Source organism: Durio zibethinus, chromosome 13 (genome assembly GCF_047325235.1).
Source record: "Durio zibethinus cultivar Kanyao isolate XHJ-2024 chromosome 13, ASM4732523v1, whole genome shotgun sequence".
NCBI classification, from domain to species: domain Eukaryota; kingdom Viridiplantae; phylum Streptophyta; class Magnoliopsida; order Malvales; family Malvaceae; genus Durio; species Durio zibethinus.
The window spans coordinates 1845898-1873255 of NC_143174.1; the positions used below are offsets into that span (position 1 = coordinate 1845898).

Consider the following 27358-nt stretch of genomic DNA (forward strand, 5'->3'; position numbering starts at 1 on the left):
ATTCAAGATTAAAGAATGCCTCTATTTTCCATGATTCTATGATGCAATCTTACCATCTAAGTTGCAAGAATGATATAATTGTTGGCCTTCGTTTATCAATTGGCAATAGATTTTTTTGCTATCCACACTTGGTTCCTTGTCAAAATGACGGAAAAACTTTCATATTTCATAGGAAGTTGTGAAGAAAAACCAAAAACTTCATCAGAAAATGTTTAATGCTATAGACTGCATTCAACGGTCATCCTCTCAATTCTATTGTTCCTATAGGACCGCTCGGTGCTGTTGTCATTCCTATAGGCACGCTCGGTGCTGTTGTCATCATCCTAGGAACCATTAATTTCTTGCCTGTTTCTTTACATAACGCAAGGCAATACGGCAGATTCCTTGCCTTCTCACACAGAATTTTTCCATGGGATCGCTGATATTTGTCGACATCTTATCAATTCTCAAAGTTTCTATTTGCTAATTGCAATTCAGCTTTTTGGAGGAAAAAATGATTAATTTATATTTGCATCACTAATGTTAATTTGATGACAGCAATATTTATATTCTGATGGAAAGCGACTATATATATCTGATATGATTACATGAAAGTTATTTAAGAGTTTCGCTTGTAAATTTTCATATTTTCATCAAGAATTATTTGATTTTAAAAGTATAAACATTTGAGTTAATGGTAAATGCACGATTTTTTTTTTAAACCCAAGTTAGAATATGCACATTCATCATTTAATACACCAGCGATCATCCATTCTGTAGCTCCGTTCCAATATGCAGAACAAATGTCTGCAATATTTGCTCACAAAAACAAGCTATCCTCTACATAATTTGTACAAATTTCGACTACATATATATATATATATATATTTTTTTTTTGGGGTGGGGGAGGGGGAGGATTGCATTCCTACCAGAAAAAGACAGCAGTTAACAATCCAAGGATTGTGGTGCCCACTGATAATGGCAAAGATCACTATATCAGTTTTAATAAAGAAATAAAATGGAATGGTCTGAGTGTGTAAGGAGAAACAGGGGATTTCACCAAAGCTAAATCCTGGGTGAGTTGCATCCTTTGGCAATGACTTGACATGCAACTACCTGGTTGCCTTCATGAAATCTCATCTTCAGGTTTTAAGATTGGAGTCAATAATCAAACCCCACTTTCATTAGGCATAATTGTTGAGTGCACTCTGCCCGTAGTACTTAGGTGATAGCCTAGAAAATATCGATAATTCATCAATTTTTTTCATTATTTATTTGTTTTTTCACAACCACCAAAATTTCAGCCAAATAAGCTAAAGGGTATATGTCGATGGGTGAAAGAATCCTTATTTTTTCAGCAATCTATTTGGCTTTCTTTTTTTCTCAGTTGAAAAACAAATATGGAGCAAAGCATAGATTAAGATTAAGAAAATCCTACTTAAAGAAAAAAAAAAAAAAGCATAAGCTGTAATTACTTTCAGAAACTACAACATTAATTCATTAAGGAAGAAGGGATTCACAAAAAAATCCACCAGAAAGAACTGAAATAAATTCTTGTTTTCAACAATTCATAGGAGGAAGATCAGATGTTTTTCCAGGGGCAGGGGCAGGGGCAGAGGATTTCTTGAAAACTCAACTGCCAAATAACAAGAACCCCAGAGCATGCCCAGCCACAGCAGCCAAGTAGACACCACCATTGAAAGACATGATAGCCAACATCACCAAATATGAAAGACCAACCCTCAAAGCATGTAACAAAGTCTGAATAAGACCAGCAGCCACATGGCGGGTTGGGCTAGGCTTTGATTAATTGAGAGTGAGAGATCCACTCAACCAAGAAACCAAGCATAAAGACAACTATCAGGGCTAAGACATACATGCCGGTTCTTGTTCGTGTCCATCCTGAGAAGAGAATCTCAGCATTATTGCCCCAATAGAAGGTCATGTGCATCATCATCATCATCTTGTGGCGTTGCATCATCCCGCCAACTGATTGGTTGTTCAAGCCATGCATGTGGTCATGATTCGTATTCTCCATTGCTCTTTCTCAATTCCCTCAGCCTCTGTGTCTGGCCTGGGTACTTGGGAGCTTTGAGTTGTGAAATGTCAGATTTTGATGCGGTGGAAACGTTAGAATCCCTAGTCTTTTGCTTGGTTTTATAAAGGAGGCTGATGTTAAGGTAACTGATAGCACATTGGAAGTTGAAATGTACAGTTCATGTCAGTGGGATTCTGGGTTTTCAAGAATTGCAATTCATGGAATAGTCAAGAATAGACAATCCTCACAATAAGCCCATAAGCCGAAGTTAATTGGTAATTTGATGCATTTACTTTGAATGAAGATACAAATATATATATATATATATATATGTATCCAAAAACTTTTTTCGAGAGTTATCAAAATATTACACTTGTGCCACTTGAGAGTGGTAAGGATAGTGTAAGATTTGAATTGATATTTGTATAAAAAAGAAAAGTACTGCAAATTGCATATAAAGTTTGTTTGGGCCCCCAAATATGATGGGTTTTGCTATATTTTCCTAAGCCCAAAAAAAGTCAATTAGGCCCAACATTGTTTTACGACTTCATGAGATTCATTTTATACAGTTTATGACGTGTCTCAATATCCACCAAATATTCCTAAACAAAATTCCGATTTCTTATCCAAACAGGGAGGCAGTTCCTTGACAAATCGTGTAAAACACAACTATTTCCAATCGCAAAGATGCAAGCATGTCAGTTTTCTAAATGACTGATCGGATTTATCTCCGTCAAACTCAACGATCGTGAAGCTTTCGGTACTAAACTCAACAGTAAAGAAATGGAGCAACAGGAGGAAAACTCCAGCAGGTTGGTGCTTGTGTTGTACCCATTTCAAGGCCATATAAACCCCATGCTCCAGCTAGCCACTATCCTTCATGGAAAAGGCTACTCAATCACCATAGTTCACCCTGAGTTCAACTCTCCTAACCCTTCAAACCAACCTCAATTCACCTTCATATCCATTCCAGATAAGCTACTTGAGTCCAAAGTCTCACTTTCACCGGAGGATTTTATGAGTCTGGTTTTGGCTCTCAACAAAAACTGTGCAGCACCGTTTAAGAAATGCTTGAAACAAATGTTGGACGAGAAGCATCCCCATGAATGTATTGCTGGTATCATTTATGATGCTCTCATGTACTTCGCTCAAACTGTTGCTGATGATCTTGGTTTTCCAGGAATTAGTATGCGTCCCACTGCTGCAGCAATGTTACTCTTCGCTGTCATTTCTCACCCTGATCAAGGTACTGCTTTTCACCTTATATTAGTTCTAGCAACAAAAGTTTCCATGATGTTGAAATATGAAATATGAACAAATAAAAGACAGAAACTTTAAAGCTTCAAGTAATCTGCTGTCATATAGATTCCGTACGTAATTTATTGAAAAATTGGATGAAAAACTATGAAACTGTATTTGGTTGGACATTAGGCTCTTACACTGTATATTCAGTCACCTGACATCAATCAGTCAACTAATTTTTCTTAGTGACTTGGTGCTAATTACAGCTTTAAACCATTTCAATTATGTTACAGAATCTGTCTTTGAAAACCAAATGCCGGAGCTTCAACCCCTTCAGCTTAAGAAAATGGTTACATCTATGTCACAAAATCCAACAGACGCCATGTCAGAGGTCAGAGCTGCAGCATTAAATGCAACGAAGAGATCATCGGCTATGATCGCGAACACAATGGAATTCCTTGAACATGCAGCACTGTCAAAGATCAAAGAATACTCGCCTGCTCCAGTTTTCACAATTGGCCCCTTTCACAAACTAGCTCCATCCATTTCCAGCTCATTACTGAAGGAAGATGCTCACTGTATTTCTTGGCTGGACAAACAAGCCCCGAAATCTGTTATCTATGTCAGCTTTGGAAGCATGGCCAGCTTGAGTGAGCAAAACATTGTTGAGATAGCTTGGGGGTTGGCCAACAGTGAGCAGCCATTTTTGTGGGTGATTAGGCCTGGTTTGGTACTTGGCTCAGAAGGGACCGAGTTATTGCCAAAAGGTTTCCAAGAGAAAGTTGGAGAAAGAGGTTGCATTGTTAAATGGGCACCTCAAAAGGAGGTGTTAGCGCATGTTGCAGTGGCTGGATTTTGGACTCACTGTGGATGGAATTCTACACTTGAGAGTGTCTCCGAAGGGGTACCAATGTTATGCAGGCCTTGTTTTGGGGACCAAGTTCTTAACATGAGGTACATCTGTTATGTGTGGAAAATAGGCCTGGAATTGGAGAATGAGTTGGAGAGAGGGAAGATAGAAGGAGCTATAAAAAAGCTAATGGTGGATGTAGAAGGAGAGGAGATTAGAAATAAAGCTATGGAATTGAAAGAGAAAACGGAAGATTGTCTGAAAGAGGAGGGCTCTTCATGCAGGTCCTTGAATGAGTTAACAAAGCTAGTTTGATTGCATAATGATCATCTGATGGAGATATTCCACAAATCAATTACATTCCCTTGATATGAAGGCTAGTATTCTTTGGCCAAAAAGAAAAAGAAAGTATTTAGTGGAATGTTCTTAAGTTTAAGATATAATCAACTTTTACTTTGAAGGTGGGGATGTTCTTGTATTAAAACACATGAAAATTAAAATCAGATATCATCAGTATGATTAAACCCATGAAACTAAGATCATTGTAATTGCTAGTTTATGGTAGTATGGCACCTGTATTTGAAAGGGTTGGAAAAGGAGATATTGTCAGTTTGAATAAAACATTATACATTAGTAGAGAACACCTTATAATAATATTACAAACTAAGGCGTAGTTACAGAAATCAAATTTCTTTGTTCTTAACATACAACTCGAGAACATAAGAGAAACTCTCAAATTCATTAAAAAAAAAAAACAAATGCTTCAAAGCTTTTAACCAGAAATCTTAACGGCTTTGACATCAGGTATCTTTTCTTCCTCCTTAGGAACAGTAAGGTAAGAACCCCATTTTCCATGGTAGCTTTCACCTGATCCATCTTTACATTCTCAGGCAACCTGAACCTCCTCGTGAACTTCCCACTGCTACGTTCAACCCGGTGCCAGGTGTCGTTCTTGTCTTCCTTCTCAACGTTCCTCTCTCCGCTTGTTTGAAGCACCCTGTCATCTTCAATCTCGACTTTCACTTACTCTTTCTTAAGACCTGGAAGGTCAGCCTTGAAGACGTGAACTTCTGGGGTTTCTTTCCAGTCGATCCGAGTGTTGACAAAAGCAGATGTTTTAGGGGCTTGTATCGTGAGTGAAGAAGAGCAAGGGAAGTCCTTGAAAGGATCCCGTACGTCAAAAGAGAAAGGATCGAAGTTGCTGCTTCTTGGATTGCCAAGATAACTTGGGATCATCACCATTTTCTTGCTTTTTTATGAAATTAAGGATTGATGAATAAATAAATAAAACCGCAAGCCTTTAGTTGCCAATAAGTTCTCTCAAACTCTGTTTAGCTGTCTTGAAGCCATTTAAAGTAGAACATGTTGGGTATATAAAAGAAGCCGAAGAACAATCTAATACTATTCTTGTGTTTGGGCCTCAAGAGGACTTCGACTTCTTCCGCAGCTCGTAAATGTTTCAGAACTTGCTTGAATGGTCTGAACTCTTTTGCAATCAGATCGACTTCAATGTTGAAATGGGCTTTTCTTCGTCTTCTACGATCCATTAGGCTTATTTGTCCAGATCATTCAAGTTAATTCTCTAACATTCGTGAATCCACCAGTTTTCAAGCCCAACAGAAAAGTTCGACAACGTACTAGCTTCCTCTTCAGCTTATTTTAAATACCCGACATGCCCTACCTTGTTAGCACAAGAAAAGAGAATCATATTCTCGGAAACAATAAGTAATCAAACACTTACAGTCGCACTGACACAGTTTTGTCGTTGATCCTTGTTCTATAGTGTAAGAGAAATGGCGATGATCCCCAGTTTCTTTGGAAATCGAAGGAGCAGCGTCTTCGATCCTTTCTCTCTCGATATTTGGGATCCCTTCAAGGACTTCCCTTTCCCTTCCTCACTCACCACGAATACATCTGAAACCTCAGCTTTTGCCAATACGCGTATCGACTGGAAGGAAACCCCTGAAGCTCATGTGTTCAAGGTTGATCTTCCAGGGCTCAAGAAAGAAGAAGTGAAAGTTGAGATTGAAGATGACCGGGTGCTTCAAATAAGCGGAGAAAGGAAAATAGAAAAGGAAGACAGGAACGACACCTGGCACCGCGTGGAGCGGAGTAGTGGCAAATTCTCGCGGAGTTTTAGGTTGCCGGAGAATGTGAAGATGGATCAAGTTAAGGCTTCCATGGAAAATGGGGTTCTTGCTGTTACTGTTCCCAAGGTGGAAGTGAAGAAACCTGATGTCAAAGCTATTGAGATTTCTGGTTAGAAGACCGAAGGGCTTGAAGGGTTCTGTTGTGTGTCTGCTTGTCTTCAAGTTTGAAATGCCTTCAACAAGAATAAACATGGTGGGATTGATGTTATAGTTAAATTATGGTTTGTGATATTATAATATTACAGAGTTTTTATCAATAATGTAAAATTGTTCCTTCCTTTTATTCACTCTGCTCTTTTTGAATTCAGCTGCTCTATTCAAATCATCTATTTTAACCATTTCAAATTCATTTTTGTAATGGAGATACATTCAAGATTAAAGAATGTTTCTATTTTCTATGATGCAAATGCAATCTTGGCATATAAGTTGAAAGAATGATACAATTGTTGGCCTTGGTTTATCTATTTTCAGTAGATTTTTTTGCTTTCCATTAGTGGTTCCCTGTTAAAATGATGGAAAAAACTTGAAAAACTTTCATATGTAGCAGTAAGTTATGAAAAAAAAAAAAAACCAAAAACTTCATCAAAAAATGTTTAATGCTAATTGTTTTATGACTTTATTTCTTATTTGTGCTTAGAAGTCCAGTTTGCTTGTTGACTTCAAAGGCAGTGAAATACTCCCTAAATTCCTTCAACAATAATATTTTAGTTATTTTAACTTAAGACTGTTCTTAAATTCTAACAAGTTTTCAATAAACGACCAGTGCTTGTTCCATGCCTGGATCCGTTGTATCAGCTATGCACACCATTGACTCCTCAAACTACCATTGCCACACTACAAATTCAACTCCCCTGTCCAACCCTTGACTTCTCGTTCCACCAATATCAAACGACCTATTTGATGTAGACAACTCCGTGAGTTTCTTTTAAAACATCATTATGGATTTCATAGCTGTCATATGACATGTATAATATCATCTTCAAACCCCCAGCTTGCAGGGGACACAAAATTAATTCAATGCTTCAACTCGGCACCTTACTTCATGCCAATGGCTTCTCCATTACAGTTGTACAAACTAAATTCAACTTTCCTAATCCAGCCAATCACCCTTATTTTACATTTCTATCAATACCAGATGCCCTGTTTGATCGAAACGCCTCCACCATGGGTATAAAAGAAGTCATATCATGTCTTAACATGATGAATGTTCATTTTCATTAAGTTAAAATCTTCACTGTTGATACATACGCCGTGTCGTTGGCCCTTGGTGCCTGGACTTTATCCCCTCAGATTTAGGGATTTGCCCATAGCCAATTTCAAAAATATAAATACCTTACTATAAGTAACAGCAAGAACAAGTGACATAAGGTCATCTTCAGCAGTCATTTGCAATACTATAGACTGCCTTCAACGGTCATTATTGGCATACTTACAACAGCAGTGCAAAGTTCCTGTCTTTCCTATAGGCCCTCTCCATATTCTATTGTTCCAAATGCCTCTAAAAGTTCACTAAAAGATGATAGAAACTGCATAGAATGGCTTGACGAACAGACTTAGAACTCAGTTTTATATGTGAGCCTAGGAAGCTTAACTTCCATGAATCAGAACGAGTTAAGGACAAGGGATAAAGGGCTGAGTAACAGTAGACTGCGTTTCTTATGGGTGCTCAAGCCAGGTTCATTATTGCCTAAAGATTTCAATGAAATTATTGGAGAAAGTGGCTTGATTTTGAAATGGGCACCTCAAAAGGAAGTATTGGCACATAAGGTAAGAGCCATTGTGGCTGGAACTCAACCCTGGAAAGTGCTGTAGTTGCAATGAGATGTCAACCATGCTTCGGCCTTTCGGGAATCAAAGAGTGAATGCGAGTTCTTTAATTTCATATATTATTGCCCTGGGCTTTTGAACATTAATTCAATGGGCTTTCCCTTTCCTTCAGATTGAGACTTACCATTATTATCATCAGAAAACAATTCATTACTGCAATATAATTAAGAACAACTCACAATTTCATTACTAGAATTCTGATTACATTCTTACATCATTTGAACCAACATAATCTACTGACAACTTCCAACATTAACAGCGACCATCAATTCCTTAAAAACATATTTCTGGGATTTTTCATGTTTCAGTCACTTCAAACTTCAACCAGAAATCTGAATAGTCTTGATATCAGGCTTCTTCACTTCAACCTTAGGAACAGTAACAGTGAGAACCCCATTTTCCATAGAAGCTTTAACTTGATCCATCTTCACGTCCTCGGGCAACCTAAACCTCCTCGAGAACTTGCCACTGCTGCGCTCCACGCGATGCCACGTGTCATTGGTGTCTTCCTTCTCAACATTCCTCTCCCCGCTTATTTGAAGCACCCTGTCAGCTTCAATCTCCACTTTCACTTCCTCTTTCTTCAGCCCTGGAAGGTCGGCCCTGAACACATGGGCTTCCGGGGTCTCCTTCCAGTCAACACGAGCGTTGACAAAAGCAGAGTTCTCTTGGGAGAGTGATGGGAAATTGTTGAATGGATCCCATACATCGACAGAGAACGGATCAAAGTTATTGCCTCGTCGGTTGCCGAAGAAACTATGAATCAAAGACTTTTTTTTTCAATTTCTTGGAACTGCTTTGACAGTTGGTATGTTGAGAATTAAAACCTACTCGTATTTCTTGATTGGGGTAGGAGGGTTGGGCATTTAAACGATTCGAAGGAAGATTCTTGTACTTTCAGGGCAATCAATTTTGGGTCCCGGTGAACGACGTTTCAACTTTCTAGTAAATTCAAGGGCCTTCCAGGCTTCTCTTGCGAACCTGGATGTAAGGATTTTCTTTCTGATTAAGCCTTCAAGTGGGCCGAGCCTTGCCCTTCATTGACTTGGACTGGTCTCTTTGTTGGGTATTTTTTCCTCTTTTTTATTGCAATTTCGAAGGTCAAAAAGTCTAATTTTTAGGTTTCTTTTAATTTAATGGTAAACTAATTGAATTGTGCTCATTCAACATGCATTGATTTCTCAGATGCAATGTCAACACACCTTCAGAGAAGCTAGCCAAGCTAAGCTATGGCATGGGAGCTAAGAAAGTTGATTCTGATCTTTCAAGCGTACTCAAGTGGACTTACTTCCTCTAAAACGGTGATCAACAGTCTTAATTGATGGTAACTTGTCTAATGTACCAAACTACCTACACTTCTTCAAAATTGATAAAATTGCGATGGACTGTCTGATTTATGTTTGTTGGAGACCGCAATGGGAACCTTTTTTCTGTTGCCATTTTTTAGCCTGTGGCTGGGTGACAGTGATCAAACTGTTTGTCTATTGCGGTCTTTGTTTGTCCCACATTAATATTTTCCGGCAAATGGCTTGGCAGCTCTCAATGTAACGTACATAGTATAGTTGTTAATTTTATTTTGGTATTAATTATATTAAAATATATATATATTTAAAGATTATTTTTTATATCAAATTTAATATTGAATAATATCAATTGTTATCATTAATTTCAGCTTGTTTACATAAATTTTGATAAAATAATATATTTTTATTGGTATATAAGTGTGAAATATATTTTATAACTTTAAATTTATTTTTTGTTATTTAATTATTTTTAATTTAATAAAAATAAAATTAATTTACAAAATAAACCTCTCATTGGTTAATTTCTGTGCAGATCCTTCCACCTCCAATTTCAAGGTCAGATTTTGATAAGGTGCTTGCTAGGCAGAGGCCAACAGTGAGCAAAGCTGATCTTTGAGGTCCATAAAAGATTTACAAATGAGTTTGGAGAGGAAGGTCGATGGATTCGATGAAATTGTCGCATTGACCTATTCTACTTGTGAGTGCAATCTCTGTTATTTGTATTTTATTAATAACTGCAGGATTATCCAAGAATGTCTCTATTTATATTAAAAATATTTATTTAAATATTATATGATTAGATTAAATATTTAAAAATATTATAAAAAATTTATGATATTATTTTTTATATCTTTAAATTTATTTATTTAATTTTTAAATATTTTGTATATTTATTTTATAAATTATTAATAATATTATAATACACAAGTTCATATATATTTATAAAATATATTTATATTAAATTAAAAAATTTAAAATAATATATTGAAATAATTGATATCATTATATATCATATTTCTTTAAAAAATCAAAACATTATCCCATATGATATTTAACAATTTTAGTCCATAGTTTCAACCTTCACTGATTATCAGGAAAATCCTTCTGTCTCTGATCTCTACCTTTCTTCTTCACTCCTCAGCTCGTGCATTGGCACAATAGGCACTAGAACTATTTCTTGCCAGTATATCTGGAAGTCGAGCAAAGCTGAAGGATCTATAAAATATTACCTTACTTAAAATGTAAGCAAAATAAGTCGCAATAGTTGGATAAAATAACTAACATTTGTACACTAACAGTCATCTCATGCACATGATCAGTTTCTCCAAGTTAAGAAATCAGAAGAAAAAGATGAGAGCAGTGTTCAATTAAAGCACAGCCATTTTAATGTGTCAGAGGCAGGGCTTTTAATTAAATAGTGTTAGTGATGGGCCTAATGGTTACAAAACTGGAAAATGGTGTTGGGTAAATCTGTTTCCTCTCCACTTGCTAATTTAAACCTCATGAAAAACCCAAAGAACACCAGAACTTTTAAAAGCCAAATTTAGAAGCCATGTAGTTACACGGTCCAAACCTGAGCCGTTTTCCCCCTAGATAAAAGACAAAAACACTATCCAAGTACATAGCAAAACCAACTCTTTGAAAATTGTCATTCACGTGCTCTTTCTTAAGTTACTACACGTGTTTCAGATATGGATGGTCTTAATGAACAGAGCTATGAGCTTTGATTGTTAAAGGGTGAAAGTGACAGGTTTTTCCAATTGGAATGGCCATAAAGAGTCGCTATCAAATCATTATTGTATATATTCCCATACTAGTTTAGCAAAAAAAATAACAATTTGACATATTCTCTGTCTTTAGTTTTAACAGGTTTTGGACAATTTAGCGAAGAACAGCATATTTTTTCATGTCTTTGGGGGGGAGAGAATCCCAAGTTTCTCTTATTTGGCAAGCTAGCTATATTCCGGTATGACTCACTGTGGATGAAATTCTACGCTTGGGAGTTATTGCCAAAAGGTTTCCAAGAGAAAGTTGGAGAAAGAGGTTGCATTCTTAAATGGGCACCTCAAAGGGAGGTGTTAGCATATGATGCAGTGGGTGGATTTTGGACTCACTGTGGATGAAATCTACACTTGAGAGTGTCTCCGAAGGGGTACCAATGTTATGCAGGCCCTGTTTTGGGGACCAAGTTCTTAACATGAGGTGCATCTGTTATGTGTGGAAAACAGGCTTGTAATGGGAGAATCATTAGTTGGAGAGAGGAAAGATAGAAGGAGCTATAAAAAATCTAATGGTGGATGTAGAAAGAGATGAGATTAGAAATAAAGCTATGGATTTGAAAGAGAAAACGGAAGATTGTCTAAGAGAAGGGGGCTCTTCATTCAGGTAATTGAATGAGTTCACACAGCTAGTTTGATTGCATGATGATCTGATGCAGATATACCACAAATCAATTACATTCCCTTGAAATGAAGGCCAGTATGCTTTGGCCAAAAAGAAAAAGAAATTATAGTAGTATTTAGTATAATGCAGGTTTCAAAAAACGATTGTATAATAGAATAGTGATCGCGAAATTGAGGTAGCATCATTGTCCGTCATCGCTATTGAGAAAAATACGATTGAAAAATTAAATCATACTCAAAACGATATGTAACAGCCGCTAAAAAATAATGTAACGAAACATAACGACAATAACGGATCGTTATTGTCACTATTTTTATTTTTTTAATTATTGGTTCAAATTAAACAGAAAAAAACTTCAATCAACAATAATTTTAATTCAATCTTCAAGTTACTCAAATTCAAATTAGTCTTAAGTCTTGAATCAACAATCAAAATTAAAGAAGATAAGAAAAAGTTAAATTACCTTTTTTTTTTGCAAAATTTTTGTAAAATAATGTTGATTGTTATGATAATATGAGAGAGATGATATTGAGATACTCGGTGGGCAATGACATTGATGAGGGTACGCGAGAGAGTGAGACAGATGCAGAGAGAAAAAGGGAGAGAAAAAGAAAACATGAAGAAGAGATGAACGAGGGTTTCTGGCTTGCCTTTTTGGTTATCAAAGTTTGGGGGAAATTTTGGGGGAGAGGGGTGTCTGAGGGGATGCGTGGGTGGGTGGATGCGTGAGTTTTTATTTATTTAATTTTATTAAAACATAAGTTTAAAAATTTTTAATTTTTGAAAAAAAAATATATATATATATATAGATTTTAAATGAAAACTTTTTATAAATTTTTTTGTATAAGTTAGAAAAAATAATTAAAATTAAATATTATAATTTGATTTTATTATTTATTAATTTATGATTTTATATTTGAAATTTAACAATTTTTTTATTATTTGGTATTTATATTGTTATCAATTCTTTTGTTATTAGATTAATTCTTGTTAATTTATAACTATAATTGATGAAATTTGAAATTATTATATTTTTAAGTTTGTAATTTTATTAAATATGAATGCTTGATATTTAACGTATTATGTTTAGTTAATATTTTGATTTGTTTAGAATTAATTTTGAATATAAACTTGGCTCAAGTAAAAATTTTGTTGCTAAATCAAATATAAATGTTTTATTATAATCTAATAAAATTGTGAATTTAAAAAATAAAAAACATAGATGTTATAAACTGTGTTAAAATAAATAAATAAAAAATTTTATAATTATAATTATAATTATTATATTTTATAATAAATTGTGCAAAATTAAAAAAAATTTACGATGACTGCAATGATCTCCGTTATGTCCAAAAATACGATAAATACGACGCGATCAAAAACGTAATTGCGATCATTATTTTATAACGTGCTTAAGTTTAAAATTCAATCAACACTTACTTTAAAAGTATTGGAACATTCTTTTATTAAAACACATGAAACTAAAATCAGATATCATCAGTTTGATTAAGCCCAATGAAACTAAGATCATTATACTTTCAGTTTATGGTAGTATGGCATTTGTACCATTTTACATTAGTAGAGAACACCTTACAATAATATAACAAACTAAATTCACAAAAAAAATAAATAAATTACAACATAAGGCGTAATTATAGAAATCAAATTTCATTTTTCTTAACATACAACTCGAAACATAAGAGAAACTCTCAAATTCATTAAAAAAAAATGCTACAAAGCTTCTAACCAGAAATCTCAACGGCTTTGACATCAGGTTTCTTTTCTTCCTCCTTAGGAACAGTAACGGTAAGAACCCCATTTTCCAATGAAGCTTTCACCTGATCTATCTTCGACTTCACATTCTCAGGTAACCTGAACCTCCTCATGAACTTCCCACTGCTACGTTCAAGCCGGTGTCAGGTGTTGTTCTTGTCTTCCTTCTCAACGTTCCTCTCTCCGCTTATTTGAAGTACCCTGTCATCTTCAATCTCGACTTTCACTTCCTCTTTCTTAATACCTGGAAGGTCAGCCTTGAAGACGTGAGCTTCTGGGGTTTCTTTCCAGTCGATCCGAGTGTTGACAAAAGCAGATGTTTCAGGGGCATGTGTGGTGAGCGAAGAAGAAGAGAAAGGGAAGTCCTTGAAAGGATCCCATGCGTCAAAAGAGAAAGGATCGCAGATGCTGCTTCTTCGGTTGCCAAAAAAAACTTGGGATCATCGCCATTTTCTTGCTCTTTTATGAAATTAAGGATTATGAAGAACTGAATAAAATCGCAAGCCTTTAGTTGCAAACAAGTTCTCGCAAACTCTGTCAAGCTGTCTTGATGCCCTTTAAAGTAGAACATGTTTGGTATATGGAAGAAGCTTAAGAACAATCAAGTACTTTCTCATACTTGTGTTTTGGGCCTCAATAGAACTTTGACTTCTTCCGCAAGTCACGAATGTTTGAGAACTTGCTTGAATGGTCTGGACTCTTTTGCAAGTAAATAGACTTCAATGTTGAAATGGGCTTGTACTTAGTTTTCTCCATCGAACAGCACTAGAAAGAAGTCCAGATCATTCAAGTTAATTCTCTAACGTTCGCGAATCACAGCCCAAAAGAAAAGTTCGAGAGCACAATACATTCCTCTTCAGCTTGCTATATATACCCGACATGTGTAGCCTTAGTAGCGTCAGGAAGACAGAATCAGATTCTCGGAAACAATCAGCAATCAAACACTTAAATTCTCACTACGGTTTTGTTGATCTTTGTTTCGCAGTGTAAGAGAAATGGCAATGATTCCCAGTTTCTTTGGCAACCGAAGGAGCAGCGTCTTCGATCCGTTCTCTCTTGATGTTTGGGATCCTTTCAAGGACTTCCCTTTCACTTCCTCACTCACCACGAATACATCTGAAACCTCAGCTTTTGCCAATACCCGAATCGACTGGAAGGAAACCCCTAAAGCTCACGTGTTCAAGGCTGATCTTCCAGGGCTCAAGAAAGAAGAAGTGAAAGTTGAGATTGAAGATGACAGGGTGCTTCAAATCAGCGGAGAAAGGAAAATAGAAAAGGAAGACAAGAACGACACCTGGCACCGCGTGGAGCGGAGTAGTGGCAAGTTCTCAAGGAGGTTTAGGTTGCCGGAGAATGTGAGGATGGATCAAGTTAAGGCTTCCATGGAAAATGGGGTTCTTACTGTTACTGTTCCCAAGGTGGAAGTGAAGAAACCTGATGTCAAAGCCATTGTGATTTCTGATTAAAAACCTGAAGGGCTTCAAGGGTTTTGTTGTTATTACATACTTTGTCTGTCTGCTTGTATTTTCAAGTTTGAGAGGCCTTTAAAAAGAATAAACATGGTGGGATTGATGTTATAGTTAAATTTTGGTTTGTAATATTATAATATTACAGAGTTTTTATCAATAATGTAAAATTGCTGGTATTAGTGTAACTGTTCCTTCGTTTTATTCACTTTGCCCTTGCTAGATTCAGTTGCTCTATTTAAATAATGTATTTTAACCATTAAAAAATCATTTTAATAGGACATGTTGGGTATATGGAAGAACCTGAAGAACAATCAAGTACTTTCTCATACTTGTGTTTTGGGCCTCAAGAGAACTTTGACTTCTTCCTCAACTCATCAATGTTTGAGAACTTGCTTGAATGGTCTGGACTTTTTTGCAATTAAATTGACTTCAATCTTGAAATGGGCTGCACTTAGTTTTCTCCGTTCGGCCTCATTTCAACAGCACTAGAAAGTAGTCCAGATCATCAAGTTAATTCACTAACATTCGTGAACCACCAGTTTTCATGCTCAAAGGAAAAGTTCGAGAGCATACTACATTCCCCTTCGGCTTGTTTAAATACCCAACATGTCCAGCCTTAGTAGCATAAGAAAAGACAGAATTAGATTCGTGGAAATAATCAGCAATCAAACACTTAAATTCTCGCTAACGCAGCTTTGTTGACCATTGTTTCACAGTTTTAGAGAAATGGCGATGATTCCCAGTTTCTTTGGCAATCGAAGGAGCAGCGTCTTTGATCCATTCTCTCTTGATGTTTGGGATCCTTTCAAGGACTTCCCTTTCCCGTCTTCACTCACAACGAATACATCTGAAACCTCAGCTTTTGCCAATACCCGAATCGACTGGAAGGAAACCAGTGACGCTCACGTCTTCAAGGCTGATCTTCCAGGGCTCAAGAAAGAAGAGGTGAAAGTTGAGATTGAAGATGACATGGTGCTTCAAATCAGCGGAGAAAGGAAAATAGAAAAGGAAGACAAGAACGACAACTGGCACCGCGTGGAGCGGAGCAGTGGCAAGTTCTCAAGGAGGTTTAGTTTACCGGAGAATGTGAAGATGGAGCAAGTTAAGGCTTCCATGGAAAATGGGGTTCTTACTGTTACTGTTCCCAAGGTGAGAGTGAAGAAACCTGATGTCAAAACCATTGAGATTTCTGATTAAAAACCTGAAGGGCTTAAAGGTTTTGTTGTTATTACATACTTTGTCTGTCTGCTTGTATTTTCAAGTTTGAGAGGTCTTTAAAATGAATAAACATGGTGGGATTGATGTTATAGTTAAATTTTGGTTTGTAATATTATAATATTACAGAGTTTTTATCAATAATGTAAAATTGCTGGTATTAATGTAACTGTTCCTTCGTTTTATTCACTTTGCTCTTTCTGGATTCAGCTGCTCTGTCGAAATCATCTATTTTAACCATTTCAAATTCATTTTAGTGAGACATTCAAGATTAGAGAATGCTTCTATTTTCTATGATGCAATCTTGGCATATATGTTGCAAGGACGACGCTACTGTTGGCCTTAGTTTATCAATTGGCTGTAATGTTTTTGCTTTCCACAATTGGTTCTCTGTCAAAATGATGGAAAAACTTTCATATGTCATAGGAAGTTATGAAGAAAAAAAAAAAAAAAAACAGAAACTTCGTCAAAAAGTGTTTAATACTAACTGTTTTATGCTTTGATTTCTTATCTGTGCTTAGAAGTCCAGATTTGCTTATTGACTTCAAAAGCAGTGAAATACTCCCTAAATTCCTTCAACAATAATATTTTATACAGGCACTTAAGACTGTTCTTAAATTCCAAACAAGTTTTCAAAAAGATCAAAAGACAAGCGACCGGTGCTGGTTCCGTGCCCTGGATCCGGTGTATCAGCTATGACACCGCTCAGCTAACATTGCACGCTGCAAATTCAAGTCCCATGTCACACTCTTGACTTCTCGTTCTGCCTATATCAAACGACCTATTTGATGTAGACAACTCTATGTATTTCCTTTTTCTTTTTTTTGGATAAGCTAAATACCGTTATGGACTTCATAACTGTCGTAACACATTTATAATATCATCATCAAATCTTGCAGGGACACATAAATCCAATTTCAGGGACTGCGTTGAATGGTGTTGGTTCCATGTCGAGTTCAAGGACGCATGAAATTAATCCACTGCTTCAGCTCGGTACCCTTCTTCGTGCCAATGGCTTCTCAATTACATTTGCACACACTAAATTCAACTCTCCTAAACCAGCTAATCACCCTGATTTTACATTTCCATCAATATCAGATGCCTGTTTGATCGAAACGCCTCCTCCATGGATATAACTGATGTCATATCATGTCTTAACACGAGCCGCAAAGCCCCACTCTAGAATTCACTAACCCAGAGTATTGAAAGGGAGGAGGAAGATCATACTAGTAAGCTCCCATGTATTGATTATGATGGATCCATGTCTTTACAGAAGCTGTGGCACATGAACTGGAGCTCCAAAGCAACATGCTGGGAACCACTAGTGCTGCCACTCCCACTCCGCTCACATACTATTCATTTCCACTACTCCAGAAAGAAGGTTATATTCCATTGCAAGGTATATTTTCTTAACATTTGTGTTGCTCTTCAATAATAGAGATATAGTTGATACGTTAAAATCTTCATTGTCTATACTCGATACAGACGCCATGTTATTGGCCTTGGTGCCTGGAGTACATCCCCTCAGGTTCAAGGATCTGCCCATAGCCAATTTCGATCATCTTCAGCAGTCATTTGCAATTCTATAGCCTGCCTTAAACGGTCATTATTGGCACAGTTACAACGGCAGTGCAAAGTTCCTGTCTTTCCTATAAGCCCTCTCCATTTCTATTTTTCCAATTGCCAATAGCATTTTACTAAAAGAGGATAGAAGCTGTATAGAATGGCTCGACGAGCAGACTCATAACTCATTTTTAGGAAGCACAGCTTCCATGAATCAGAACGAGATAAGGGAAAGAGCTAAAGGGCTGAGTAACAGCAGACTGCCTTCCTTATAGGTGCTCAGGCCAGGTTCATTATTGCTAAAGATATCAATGAAATTATTGGTGAAAGTGGCTTAATTTTGATATCGACTCCACAAAAGGAAGTATTGGCACATAAAATAATAGTACGATTTTCGATACATTGTGGCTGGAACTCAACACTGGAAAGTGTTGCAGTTGCAATGATAGTCAATTAAAATGTGTTATTTCATATTTAATAAATTTTTAATATTTTATAATCTTAGATTCATTCACTTACTGCTAATTGAATTTAAATTAAATATTTAATATAATATCAAAGTTAATTGCATCACCAATCGTCTTCATAAATAGTATCAAAGCCAATATCACAAGTTCATATGTCCTTTCCTCAAGCAATTGCTTTTGGAAGGATTTGTAGCGTATGAAGTCCTAACTTCTAAGGTCTTAAAAGTGAAAATTAATATCAGAACCAAGATATAAGCCTTATAGGCCAAGAAAATTGCTAATATTCATCTTCCTAATAATAATTACTTTTGGGAGAGTTGGTGTTATACGTACAACAGATAGTTGGTAGTGCCTGAAGTCCTAAAAGTAATATTAAAGCAAATATTTTTTTTTGATATCCTTTCTAGATCTATCAGAGTCAAATTTTTTTTTGTTATCTTTTGAATGCCATGGTCACTTGTGTGTGCTTAATACACTAAAAGATTAGGGTATGTCTCTTTTGGAAGCAATTGCTATGAAAGAGTTAATAGCACTTGAGATTTTAAAAGTGTAAAAAAAAAATCAAAACCAAGATATAAGCCTATATAAGGCTAAGGTACATGCCTTGGTAGCGTGTAAAAGTGGTATCAGGCCAAAAAATTTTCTATTGCTCTTTTTAAATTTGTTAGAGTCAGATTTTTTTTTTTGTTATCTTTTTCAAATCATTCTGTGATATGCTTTTTTTTATTACCCTTTTCAAATTTCTCACGTGACAGATGTTTTTCAATTTCATCTACAATAATTGTTTTTAAGAGAGTTGGTAACGTTTGAGGTCATAAAAATAGTATCAAAGTTAAGATTTTTTTTCTATTATTCTTTCTAAATTTGTCATGCCAAATTATGATTTTTTGCGTTGCCTTTATAAATTTTGTTAGAGTCAAGATTTTATTCTGTTACTTTTTTTAAATCTATCACGTCAAATTTGTTATGTGATAGTCTTTTTTTATTGCTCTTTTTAAATTTGTTATTTAATAATTTTTTTTTATTTTTGCCTATAGCAATTGTTTTTGGAAGAGTTGGCCATGTTTGAAGTCCTAAAAGTGGTATCAAAGTCAAAAGTTTTTTTTTGTTATTTTTTATAAATTTGTTAGAGCCTAAGATTTTTTTTTGTTATCTTCTCTAAATTTATCACGTGACAATTTTTTTTATTTTCACCTAAATATGATGGAGACCAATTAAAATTATTATCTCATATATAATAAATTTTTAAAATTTTTATATTCAAATTAAATTTCTTCACTTATTATCAATTTATTTTAAATTAAATGTTTAATAATATCAACATGTTTTAGGATCAAAGGGTAAATCGAAGAAGTTTGTTTTCTTATATTTTTGTCCTAGGCTTTTGAGGATTAATCCAATGTGCTTTCCCTTTGCTTCAGATTGAAACTCGCCATTATTATAATCAGACAACAATTAATTACTGCAATGAAAACATGATTAAGAACAACTCCCAATTTCATTACTAGAATTCTGATTACATTCTTAAACATTTGAACCAGTAATTATATAATCTACTGACAATTTTCAATTCCTTAAAAACATATTTCTAGGATATTTCATATTCTACTGAACTTCCGACATTAACTGCGACCACCAATTCCTTAAAACATATTTATCGGATTTTTCATGTTTAAGACACTTAAAACTTCAATCAGACATATGAATGGTGAATGGTCTTGAAATTAGGCTTTTCCACTTCAACTTTAGGAACAGTGACGGTGAGATCCCCTTTTTCCATAGAAGCTTTAACTTGATCCATCTTCACCTTCTCCATGAAGCTAAACCTCCTCGAGAACTTGCCACTTCTCCGCTTCATGACAAGCCTCGTGTCATTCTTGTCCTTCTCAACATTCCTCTCCCCGCTGATATGAAGCACCCTGTTATCTTCAATCTCCACTTTCACTTCCTCCTTCGTCATGTCTAGATAGTAGATCGTGAACACATGGGCTTCCGGGGTCTCCTTCCAGTCAACACGAGCGTAGACAAAATCGGAGTTCTTTTGGGAGAGTGATGGGAAATCCTTGAAGGGATCCCATACATCTACAGAGAATGAATCAAAGTTATTGCCTTGTCGGTTGCTCCATACATCTGCAGAGAATGAATCAAAGTTATTGCCATTGCCTTGTCGGTTGCTCCATACATCTGCAGAGAATGAATCAGAGTTATTGCCTTGTCGGTTGACGAAGAAAATTGGAATCAGAGACATTTTCTTTTCAATTTCTTGGAACTGCTTTGACGGCTGGTATTTTGAGAATTAAAACCTACTTCTTGTATTTCTTGTTTGGTGAAGGTGGGATAGGGTTGCGTATTTAAAGGATTCGAAGGAAGATTCTAGTACTTTCCGGGGCAATCAATTTTGGGTCTCGATGGATGACGTTTCTATTTTGTAGTAAACTCAAGGGCCTTTCAAGCTTCTCTTGCTGAACCTGGATGCAAGGATTTTCTTTTGATTAAGCCTTCAAATGGGCCGAGCCTTGTCCTTCATTGACTTCTACTGGTCTCTCTGTTGGGTATTTTTTTTCCTCTTTTTTATTGCAATTTCCAAGGTCAAAAAGTCTAATTTTTAGGTTTCTTTTAATTTAATGGTAAATCAATTGAATTGTGCTCATTCCACATGCATTGATTTCTCAATTGCAATGTCAACACAACTTCATAGAAGCTAGCCAAGCTAAGCTATTGCAATGGGGCTAAGAAAGTTGATTATGATCTTTCAAGCGGATTCGAGTGGACTTACTTCTCCTAAAAACTGCGACCAACACTGTCTTAGTTGATGGTAACTTGTCTAACGTACCAAACTACCAACACTTCTTCAAAATTAATAAAATTAAGATGGATAATCTGATTTATGATTATTGGAGACCACAATGGGATTCTTTTTTCTGGGGCCCCTTTTTAGCCTGTGGCTGGGTGACAGTGAGCACGCCGATGTCGATTGCGGTCTTTGCTTGTCCCGCATTAACACTTGTTGGTTAATGGCAGGGCAGCTCTTAATGTAATCTCTGATCTTTACCTTGACTTCTTCACTCCTCAAGCGGTGCACTGGCGCAATAAGCACCGGTGCTGCTTCTTGCCAGTACATCTACAAGTTGAGCAAAGCTGAAGGATCTATGCAATATTACCCCACTTAAAATGCAAGCAAAATAAGTCACAATATTTGGATAAAATAACTAACATTTGTACACTAACAGTCATCTGATGCACATAATCAGTTTCTCCCAGTTAAGAAATCAGATGATAAAGGTGAGAACAGTGTTCAATTAAAGCATAGCCTTTTTAATGTGTTAGAGACATGGTTTTCAACAGAACAGTGTCAGTGATGGGCCTAATGGTTATGAAATTGGAAATGGTATTGGGTGAATCTGTTTCCTCTCCACTTGCTAATTGAACCTCATGAAAAAAATCCCAAAGAACACCAGAACTCTTAAAAGCCAAATTTAGAAGCCATAGTTACAGTGTCCAAACCTGAACCGCATTTCCCCTGGTTAAAAGACAAAAACACTATCCAAGTATAGAGCAAAACCTACTCTTTGAAATTTTTGTCATTCGCGTGCTTTCTTTCTTAGTACAGATTCACGTGTTTCGGACATGGATGGTCTTAATGAAACGAGATATGATCTTTGGTTGTTAGAGGGTGAAAGTGAAGGTTTTTCCAATTGGAATAGCCATAGAGTCGCTATCAAATCATTATTGTATACACTCCCATATTGGTTTAGCAAAAAAAAAAAAAAAACAATTTGACCAATTCTCTGTCTCTAGTTTTTAACAGGTTTTGGACAATTTTACGATACTAATACGAAATGTTTAGCCAGCAGCAGCATACCTTTTCATGCCTTTTGGGGGTTAAATAATCCCAAGTTACTCTTATTTGGCAAGCTAGCTGTATTCCAGTATGACTTTCATGAAGCTTAATTTCCGTGGAAAAATGTACTTTGAAGATCTTCTTGATTTCCCTTCTGCTACACAATTCCCATTTCTTCTCTGTTGGAGGCACAGAAAGGAAAGGGTCATACGCTAAAGGCCTTAGGCTGAAAATGTTGAATAGAAAATTACTACGTACTAATTATTTTGTGCTTGTTTGATGGGTTTCCACTCTCCAGGAAAATGAAATATCATGGTAGTAATATTCAGCCGTACAAACGGCGATGACCATTGTCTTTTCCACACTGTTTCTCCTCCTCAAAACAAACAGTTAAAAAAAGTTTTTACCTGGTGAAAAATCACCCTGCCTCGATTTTCCAACGCATGGACCACTATGATTTTCTTTTCAAAGGTGGCCTGACATTTTTCACAGATTGACATGAACACGATCATCAGCAATCAGAAAATCCGGAATCACACTCAACAACAATCCCAACCAAAATCATCCAAGGATCGCTCTAATGTAGCTTTAAATATACCATTAATACAATATAATAAACAAAAAAGTTTCTTTTTTCCTTTGGCTTTGTTTAAAAACTTTAAAAAAATCACACAGTAATGATGAAATTTACACACTTTTCCTTAACAAAGTAACTTCAAGGTTTCCATCAAAGCTAGCAAGAAATTTTCCTTCTATTGTACAATCAAATTTTAATTGTTTAATTTATGTTAAAATTTTAAATTATATATATATATTTTTCGTATCATTTTATATTTTTCTTAAAATTGTCACGTCCACTATTTTTTTTTTCAAAAAATTTTTGGAACGCATTCTTAATATCTGTTTAGTACATTTAAGATTTTATTTTCGTAATTTTTTTTCACAAAAATTAGATTTTGATAGACAAAAAATCACCCAAAAAAAAAAAATACTCCTATAAAAATTCGATAATGAAATCAAATTGACACATATTTGCACATCTTTAATTTGTATACTTTAAGTTTAATATCTTTTTACATTTATTTTATAGAAAAATAAAAGCTTAAAAGATTTAGAAGTTCTTATCATAATCCCTCCAATTGGAAGTATCGATGCCTGAAGCCATGAATCGTAAATTTGTTAGAAAATTTGAGCATTGCTATATTTTGGACCAAAAATAAAGGATTCTGCCATTATGCATATGGGTGCAGAAAACTACGGCTAAATGCCCATATAACCAGATAAAAAAAAAAAAAAGAGGATTTATTTTTCAATATTTGAAAAAATATATATATTTTCAAAGAACACAATGATTAAAGTTTCGGATTTTATTTTGAGTTACCAATTTTGGATGGATAAATTAATTTTATGAGACACAGAACTCATTATAAAACCTAATATCACTTATTAAATCTCGAGTTTTTTACAATTTTTATTTAAATTGGGTCTTTTACGTTTATTATCAATCGATTTTAAATTAGATATTTAATATCACATTAAATCTCAATTTTCTTTTTTTTACTTGTTACCACTTATCTCAAGATGCACCTATTTATTTTCGAGCTATGTATGATGAGAGCATATGAAATTATATGATCATAAAGATTAAAAAAAGCAATGCAAGACTTACCAAAAATATTACAAAGTTTACAAAAAAAAAAAACTATAAAGATTACCAAAATTTTTTCAAAAATTATTAAAAATTTTTCAAAGGAAACTAAAATTCTTACATAGCTTAACACAAACATCACAGAAGTTAACAAAATTCTTAAAAAGATTACTAATTAACACACTGCAAAGATTATCAAATGACTACAAATATTATCAAAATTCCTACAAATCGTACGAAAACACTATAAGTTTATTAATAATCATTATTAAATTCAAGGAATGATAAAAAAAAATGGCAAAAAGGAGTAAAAGACAAAAACAGGTACCATAAAGAGAACAATATCATGTCAGTTAATCGTGTTTTGATTGCTTTGTAACAAGTAATTTTGAAATTAATAGTATCAATCATACTGCAAAATTTTCTTGGATCTACCTAATAAGAATTACCAATCAACATTAATCTTTAAACCCTTCTCTTTTCCTTTGTTTCTTTTCAATTCTGTTCTCATTGTCCTTGTATATTCCTTTTTCACTTGTCCATTTCTTTGGACTGAAATTTTCAGGATTGGAATGGCGCGGGCTCAAAGCATGCCACCTTTTTCCTTTTCGTGTAAGTGATCATATTTTGGGTGAATACAGGTTTTGAACTTTTTTTTTTTATTCTCATATTCGATAATCACTTTAAATTTTAATTAATTTAAAAATAAATCAAATCAAATTTTATAAAAAAAGTAAATTTTTTTAATGTTTATCTTATAAATTCATATGATTCGAAATCAAAATTAAAAAAAAAATCAAATATTTTTAATCACTCAAACCAATATTCATTAGTATTTAAACTTATTTTTAACACAAAAAAATAAAAGGTTTTTTTTTTACAAGGTAACGTGATCATAATTGAATTTTATAATTAAAGTTTTAAAAAATTTTAAAATAAAAATTATACATTTATAATTTTTATAAAACGATGAAAAATATTTTTAAATTTTACTTGAATTTAATTTTCGTTTATTTATCAACAATGGACCATGCCACAAAATTACATTTAATCTAGAGTGGACCCTCCACGTTGATCAAACGTTATGAGAATAAGTAACAAACCCTCTAGAGTAGGGACCACCCAAACATAAACTTCCCGTCCCGCGTTTTTCTGATCTGATGTGACCACGTTGATTTAATCCTTTCTCTTAAATGTTCCATTCTCAACCGTCCGATCAAAAACTATCGTTTACGTAAGGAATTGTACAATGCCCTCTCCTCCCAACTCCCTCTCTCTCTCACGCACAAACACACACTTCGACAATTTTTTCAGAGCTTTTCTTGATCACTCTCGCCGGCTGCGACTTTGAGCTCTGGACTTTTGAAGAAGTAAAGTTTTTTTCTTTCACTGTCCAATGCGCGGCAGACACGTGGTTCTTCTTCCCCGAGGCGTTCGATTTTTCCTTTACTGACCGCCGTTTCATTCTGCATTTCCTGTACTCAGACCGGTATGTTTCTTTCTCTCTCTCGAGAAAGTATTTTCTGCTTGGTTCTGGAAACTTTTGAATGCTGGTGACATTAATTATCATTTCTTTTCCTTTCCTTTTCTTTTAACTTTTCAAAAAAAAAAAATCTAATTAGCATTAGACACTGTTTGGAATTTGGATTCCAGAAAGAGAAAAAAGATGAAATCAATATTTTTTATGAAGTAAATTTTAGTTTTTTTCTTTTTTCTTTTTTAATTTTGTTTAATTAAAAAATGAATTTTGAAAAATCTTTGAGCCTGTTCATTTGTACCTTATCTGAATAATTACTTTCGGTCTCTTTTGTTTCATTTTTTCTGATGGACCACTCACCCTCGATTCTTTGCAAACAATACATCAACATTCTCCGGTTTGATTTTTTCATTTTTCAACTTTGTCTTCACCACTTTGTGTCAATTTGTCAACCTTGAGTTCTGAAAAAGTTGAGAATTTTCGTTTTCTTTTAAAGGTTTTGGCACCCATTAGTGGAAATTGTTCACTGGAGCTCTATGGCAATAAATTTGTTAGTTTTGGAGATGATTTGAGCTGTGTTAATTGTGAATTAGTACTCAATACATTTTGAAGAAAAAAATGCATGGCTCTTATTGAATAGTTAGAAAAGAAATTGCTGCTTATCGGTGATATGTTAACAACTTCATCATTGATAAAGAGAATCAATGCATGTTGCTTTAGGAGTTGTGTTCTCTTGGTTGCTCCAGTTACTGAACCTTAGGCTCTTATATGTTCCGAGAACCTTCTGCCACTATGCATGTGATACACTTGTTTTTTTTTTTTTTTTTCAATTTCATATGATTGTAATATTTGTATTCTAATGTTTGTTTTTATCTCCAGAGCGGCCTGCATCAATGTAAATCGAGTAAAAAATGTGCAGCTGAAAAGGATCTGTAGGGATTAAGACCTATCCAGTCGATGGATTTCCAGTTAGAGCTCGAAAGGGATTCAAGAGATTAACCCTTTGGAACTTCTGTAAAGACCATGTTGCCCCAAGCAAGCCAGAGGGCAAATATGCAAGGCTGGTTTAAACCTGAAGAGCCTAATTTGTCATATGCTGATCTTCATCAAGAAATTACAAAAGGTGGAAAAAAGGTCTCACCTGAATCGTCCTGGCAGCATAAAAAACAACATGCTGATATCAAGGCAAATGAAGAAGATGAGCTTGTGAAGTACATGTCAAATTTACCAAGCTATCTGGAGAGAAATGTGAAATGTGAGTTGTGAAGTACTTGGGAGCTTTGAGTTGTGAAATGTGAGATTTTGATGCGGTGGAAACGTTAGAATCTCTAGTCTTTTGCTTGGTTTTATAAAGGAGGCTGATGTTAAGGGAACTGATAGCACATTGGAAGTTGAAATGTACAGTTCATGTCAGTGGGATTGTGGGTTTTCAAGAATTGTAATTCATCGAATAGTCAAGAATAGACAATCCTCACCATAAGCCCATAAGCCGAAGTTAATTGGTAATTTGATGCATTTACGTTGAATGAAGATACAAATATATATATATATATATATATATATAGAGATATAGATATGTATCCAAAAACTTTTTTTGAGAGTTATCAAAATATTACACTTGTGCCACTTGAGAGTGGTGAGTAGGGCTGTAAACGAGTCGAGCCGAGCCGAGTAATGAGAAGCTCGAGCTCGAGCTCGACTCACAACTCGGGGCTCGATACTCGGTCGAGCTCGATCGAGTTTTATTTTTTAAGTTCGAGCTCGATTCGTGATCGAATTCGAGCTAATCGAGCTCGTTCGATTAAGCTCAATTAATATGTAAAAATAAGCTCGATTTGTATACTCGACAAGAGTTCGATTATTCATGCTCGAACTCGAACTCGGATTCGAAATATTTTTTTAATTAAAAAAAATAAAAATATATTTAAATATAAAAGCTCGATTAGGCTCGCGAGCTACTCGAGTCAGATATAAGAATACTCGAATTCGGCTCGATCGATAAGTCGAGCTACTCGAGCTCGAGCTCGACTCGACAATAATCGAACCGAATTCGAATTTTTTTCGAATCGAACCCGAGTAGCTTGCGAGTACTAATGTATCATTTACACCCCT

At 35.1% G+C, this 27358-nt stretch overlaps 6 protein-coding genes, 1 long non-coding RNA gene and 3 pseudogenes across 8 annotated transcripts; 5 read left to right on the forward strand and 5 right to left on the reverse strand.

The window, feature by feature from the left end:
* Nucleotides 1-995: 995 nt before the first annotated feature.
* On the reverse strand, nucleotides 996-2487 carry LOC111303680 (copper transporter 6 pseudogene; annotated as a pseudogene).
* A 114-nt stretch (nucleotides 2488-2601) lies between these two features.
* LOC111303677 (UDP-glucose iridoid glucosyltransferase-like) lies at nucleotides 2602-4642 on the forward strand. Its single transcript, XM_089742634.1, has 2 exons — nucleotides 2602-3263; nucleotides 3553-4642. Exons 1-2 carry the CDS (start codon nucleotides 2801-2803, stop codon nucleotides 4422-4424), a joined length of 1335 nt encoding a protein of 444 aa, XP_089598760.1. The 5' UTR covers nucleotides 2602-2800; the 3' UTR covers nucleotides 4425-4642.
* Nucleotides 4643-4714: 72 nt separating this feature from the next.
* Nucleotides 4715-5643, reverse strand: LOC111303684 (17.3 kDa class I heat shock protein-like; annotated as a pseudogene).
* A 140-nt stretch (nucleotides 5644-5783) lies between these two features.
* LOC111303681 (17.3 kDa class I heat shock protein-like) lies at nucleotides 5784-6562 on the forward strand. Its single transcript, XM_022900104.2, has one exon. The coding sequence runs from the start codon at nucleotides 5903-5905 to the stop codon at nucleotides 6371-6373; it is 471 nt and encodes a 156-aa protein (XP_022755839.1). The 5' UTR covers nucleotides 5784-5902; the 3' UTR covers nucleotides 6374-6562.
* A 1688-nt stretch (nucleotides 6563-8250) lies between these two features.
* Nucleotides 8251-8859, reverse strand: LOC111303688 (17.5 kDa class I heat shock protein-like; the record flags this gene model as incomplete). The annotated part of the gene is made up of 1 exon (XM_089742392.1): nucleotides 8251-8859. A coding segment is annotated over one exon (453 nt), but the record flags the coding sequence as incomplete, so codon positions are not given.
* Nucleotides 8860-13384: 4525 nt separating this feature from the next.
* LOC149515216 (17.3 kDa class I heat shock protein-like) lies at nucleotides 13385-14323 on the reverse strand (annotated as a pseudogene).
* Nucleotides 14324-14449: 126 nt separating this feature from the next.
* Nucleotides 14450-15236, forward strand: LOC111303682 (17.3 kDa class I heat shock protein-like). Its single transcript, XM_022900105.2, has one exon. The coding sequence runs from the start codon at nucleotides 14562-14564 to the stop codon at nucleotides 15030-15032; it is 471 nt and encodes a 156-aa protein (XP_022755840.2). The 5' UTR covers nucleotides 14450-14561; the 3' UTR covers nucleotides 15033-15236.
* A 153-nt stretch (nucleotides 15237-15389) lies between these two features.
* Nucleotides 15390-16435, forward strand: LOC111303686 (17.3 kDa class I heat shock protein-like). Its single transcript, XM_089742636.1, has one exon. The coding sequence runs from the start codon at nucleotides 15762-15764 to the stop codon at nucleotides 16230-16232; it is 471 nt and encodes a 156-aa protein (XP_089598762.1). The 5' UTR covers nucleotides 15390-15761; the 3' UTR covers nucleotides 16233-16435.
* Nucleotides 16436-19756: 3321 nt separating this feature from the next.
* On the reverse strand, nucleotides 19757-20617 carry LOC111303695 (17.3 kDa class I heat shock protein-like). Of its 2 annotated transcripts, XM_089742637.1 has the most exons (2): nucleotides 20444-20617; nucleotides 19757-20389 (listed from the first exon to the last, which is right to left on the reverse strand). In XM_089742637.1, exons 1-2 carry the CDS (start codon nucleotides 20526-20528, stop codon nucleotides 19974-19976), a joined length of 501 nt encoding a protein of 166 aa, XP_089598763.1. In that variant the 5' UTR covers nucleotides 20529-20617; the 3' UTR covers nucleotides 19757-19973. The 2 variants fall into 2 exon arrangements, with proteins under 2 accessions (XP_089598763.1, XP_022755845.1); XM_022900110.2 differs by having other exon boundaries at nucleotides 19757-20616.
* Nucleotides 20618-24810: 4193 nt separating this feature from the next.
* On the forward strand, nucleotides 24811-26761 carry LOC149515217 (uncharacterized). Its single transcript, XR_016326850.1, has 2 exons — nucleotides 24811-25258; nucleotides 26126-26761. It is a non-coding gene; the product is annotated as an uncharacterized LOC149515217 (long non-coding RNA).
* Nucleotides 26762-27358: the final 597 nt, after the last annotated feature.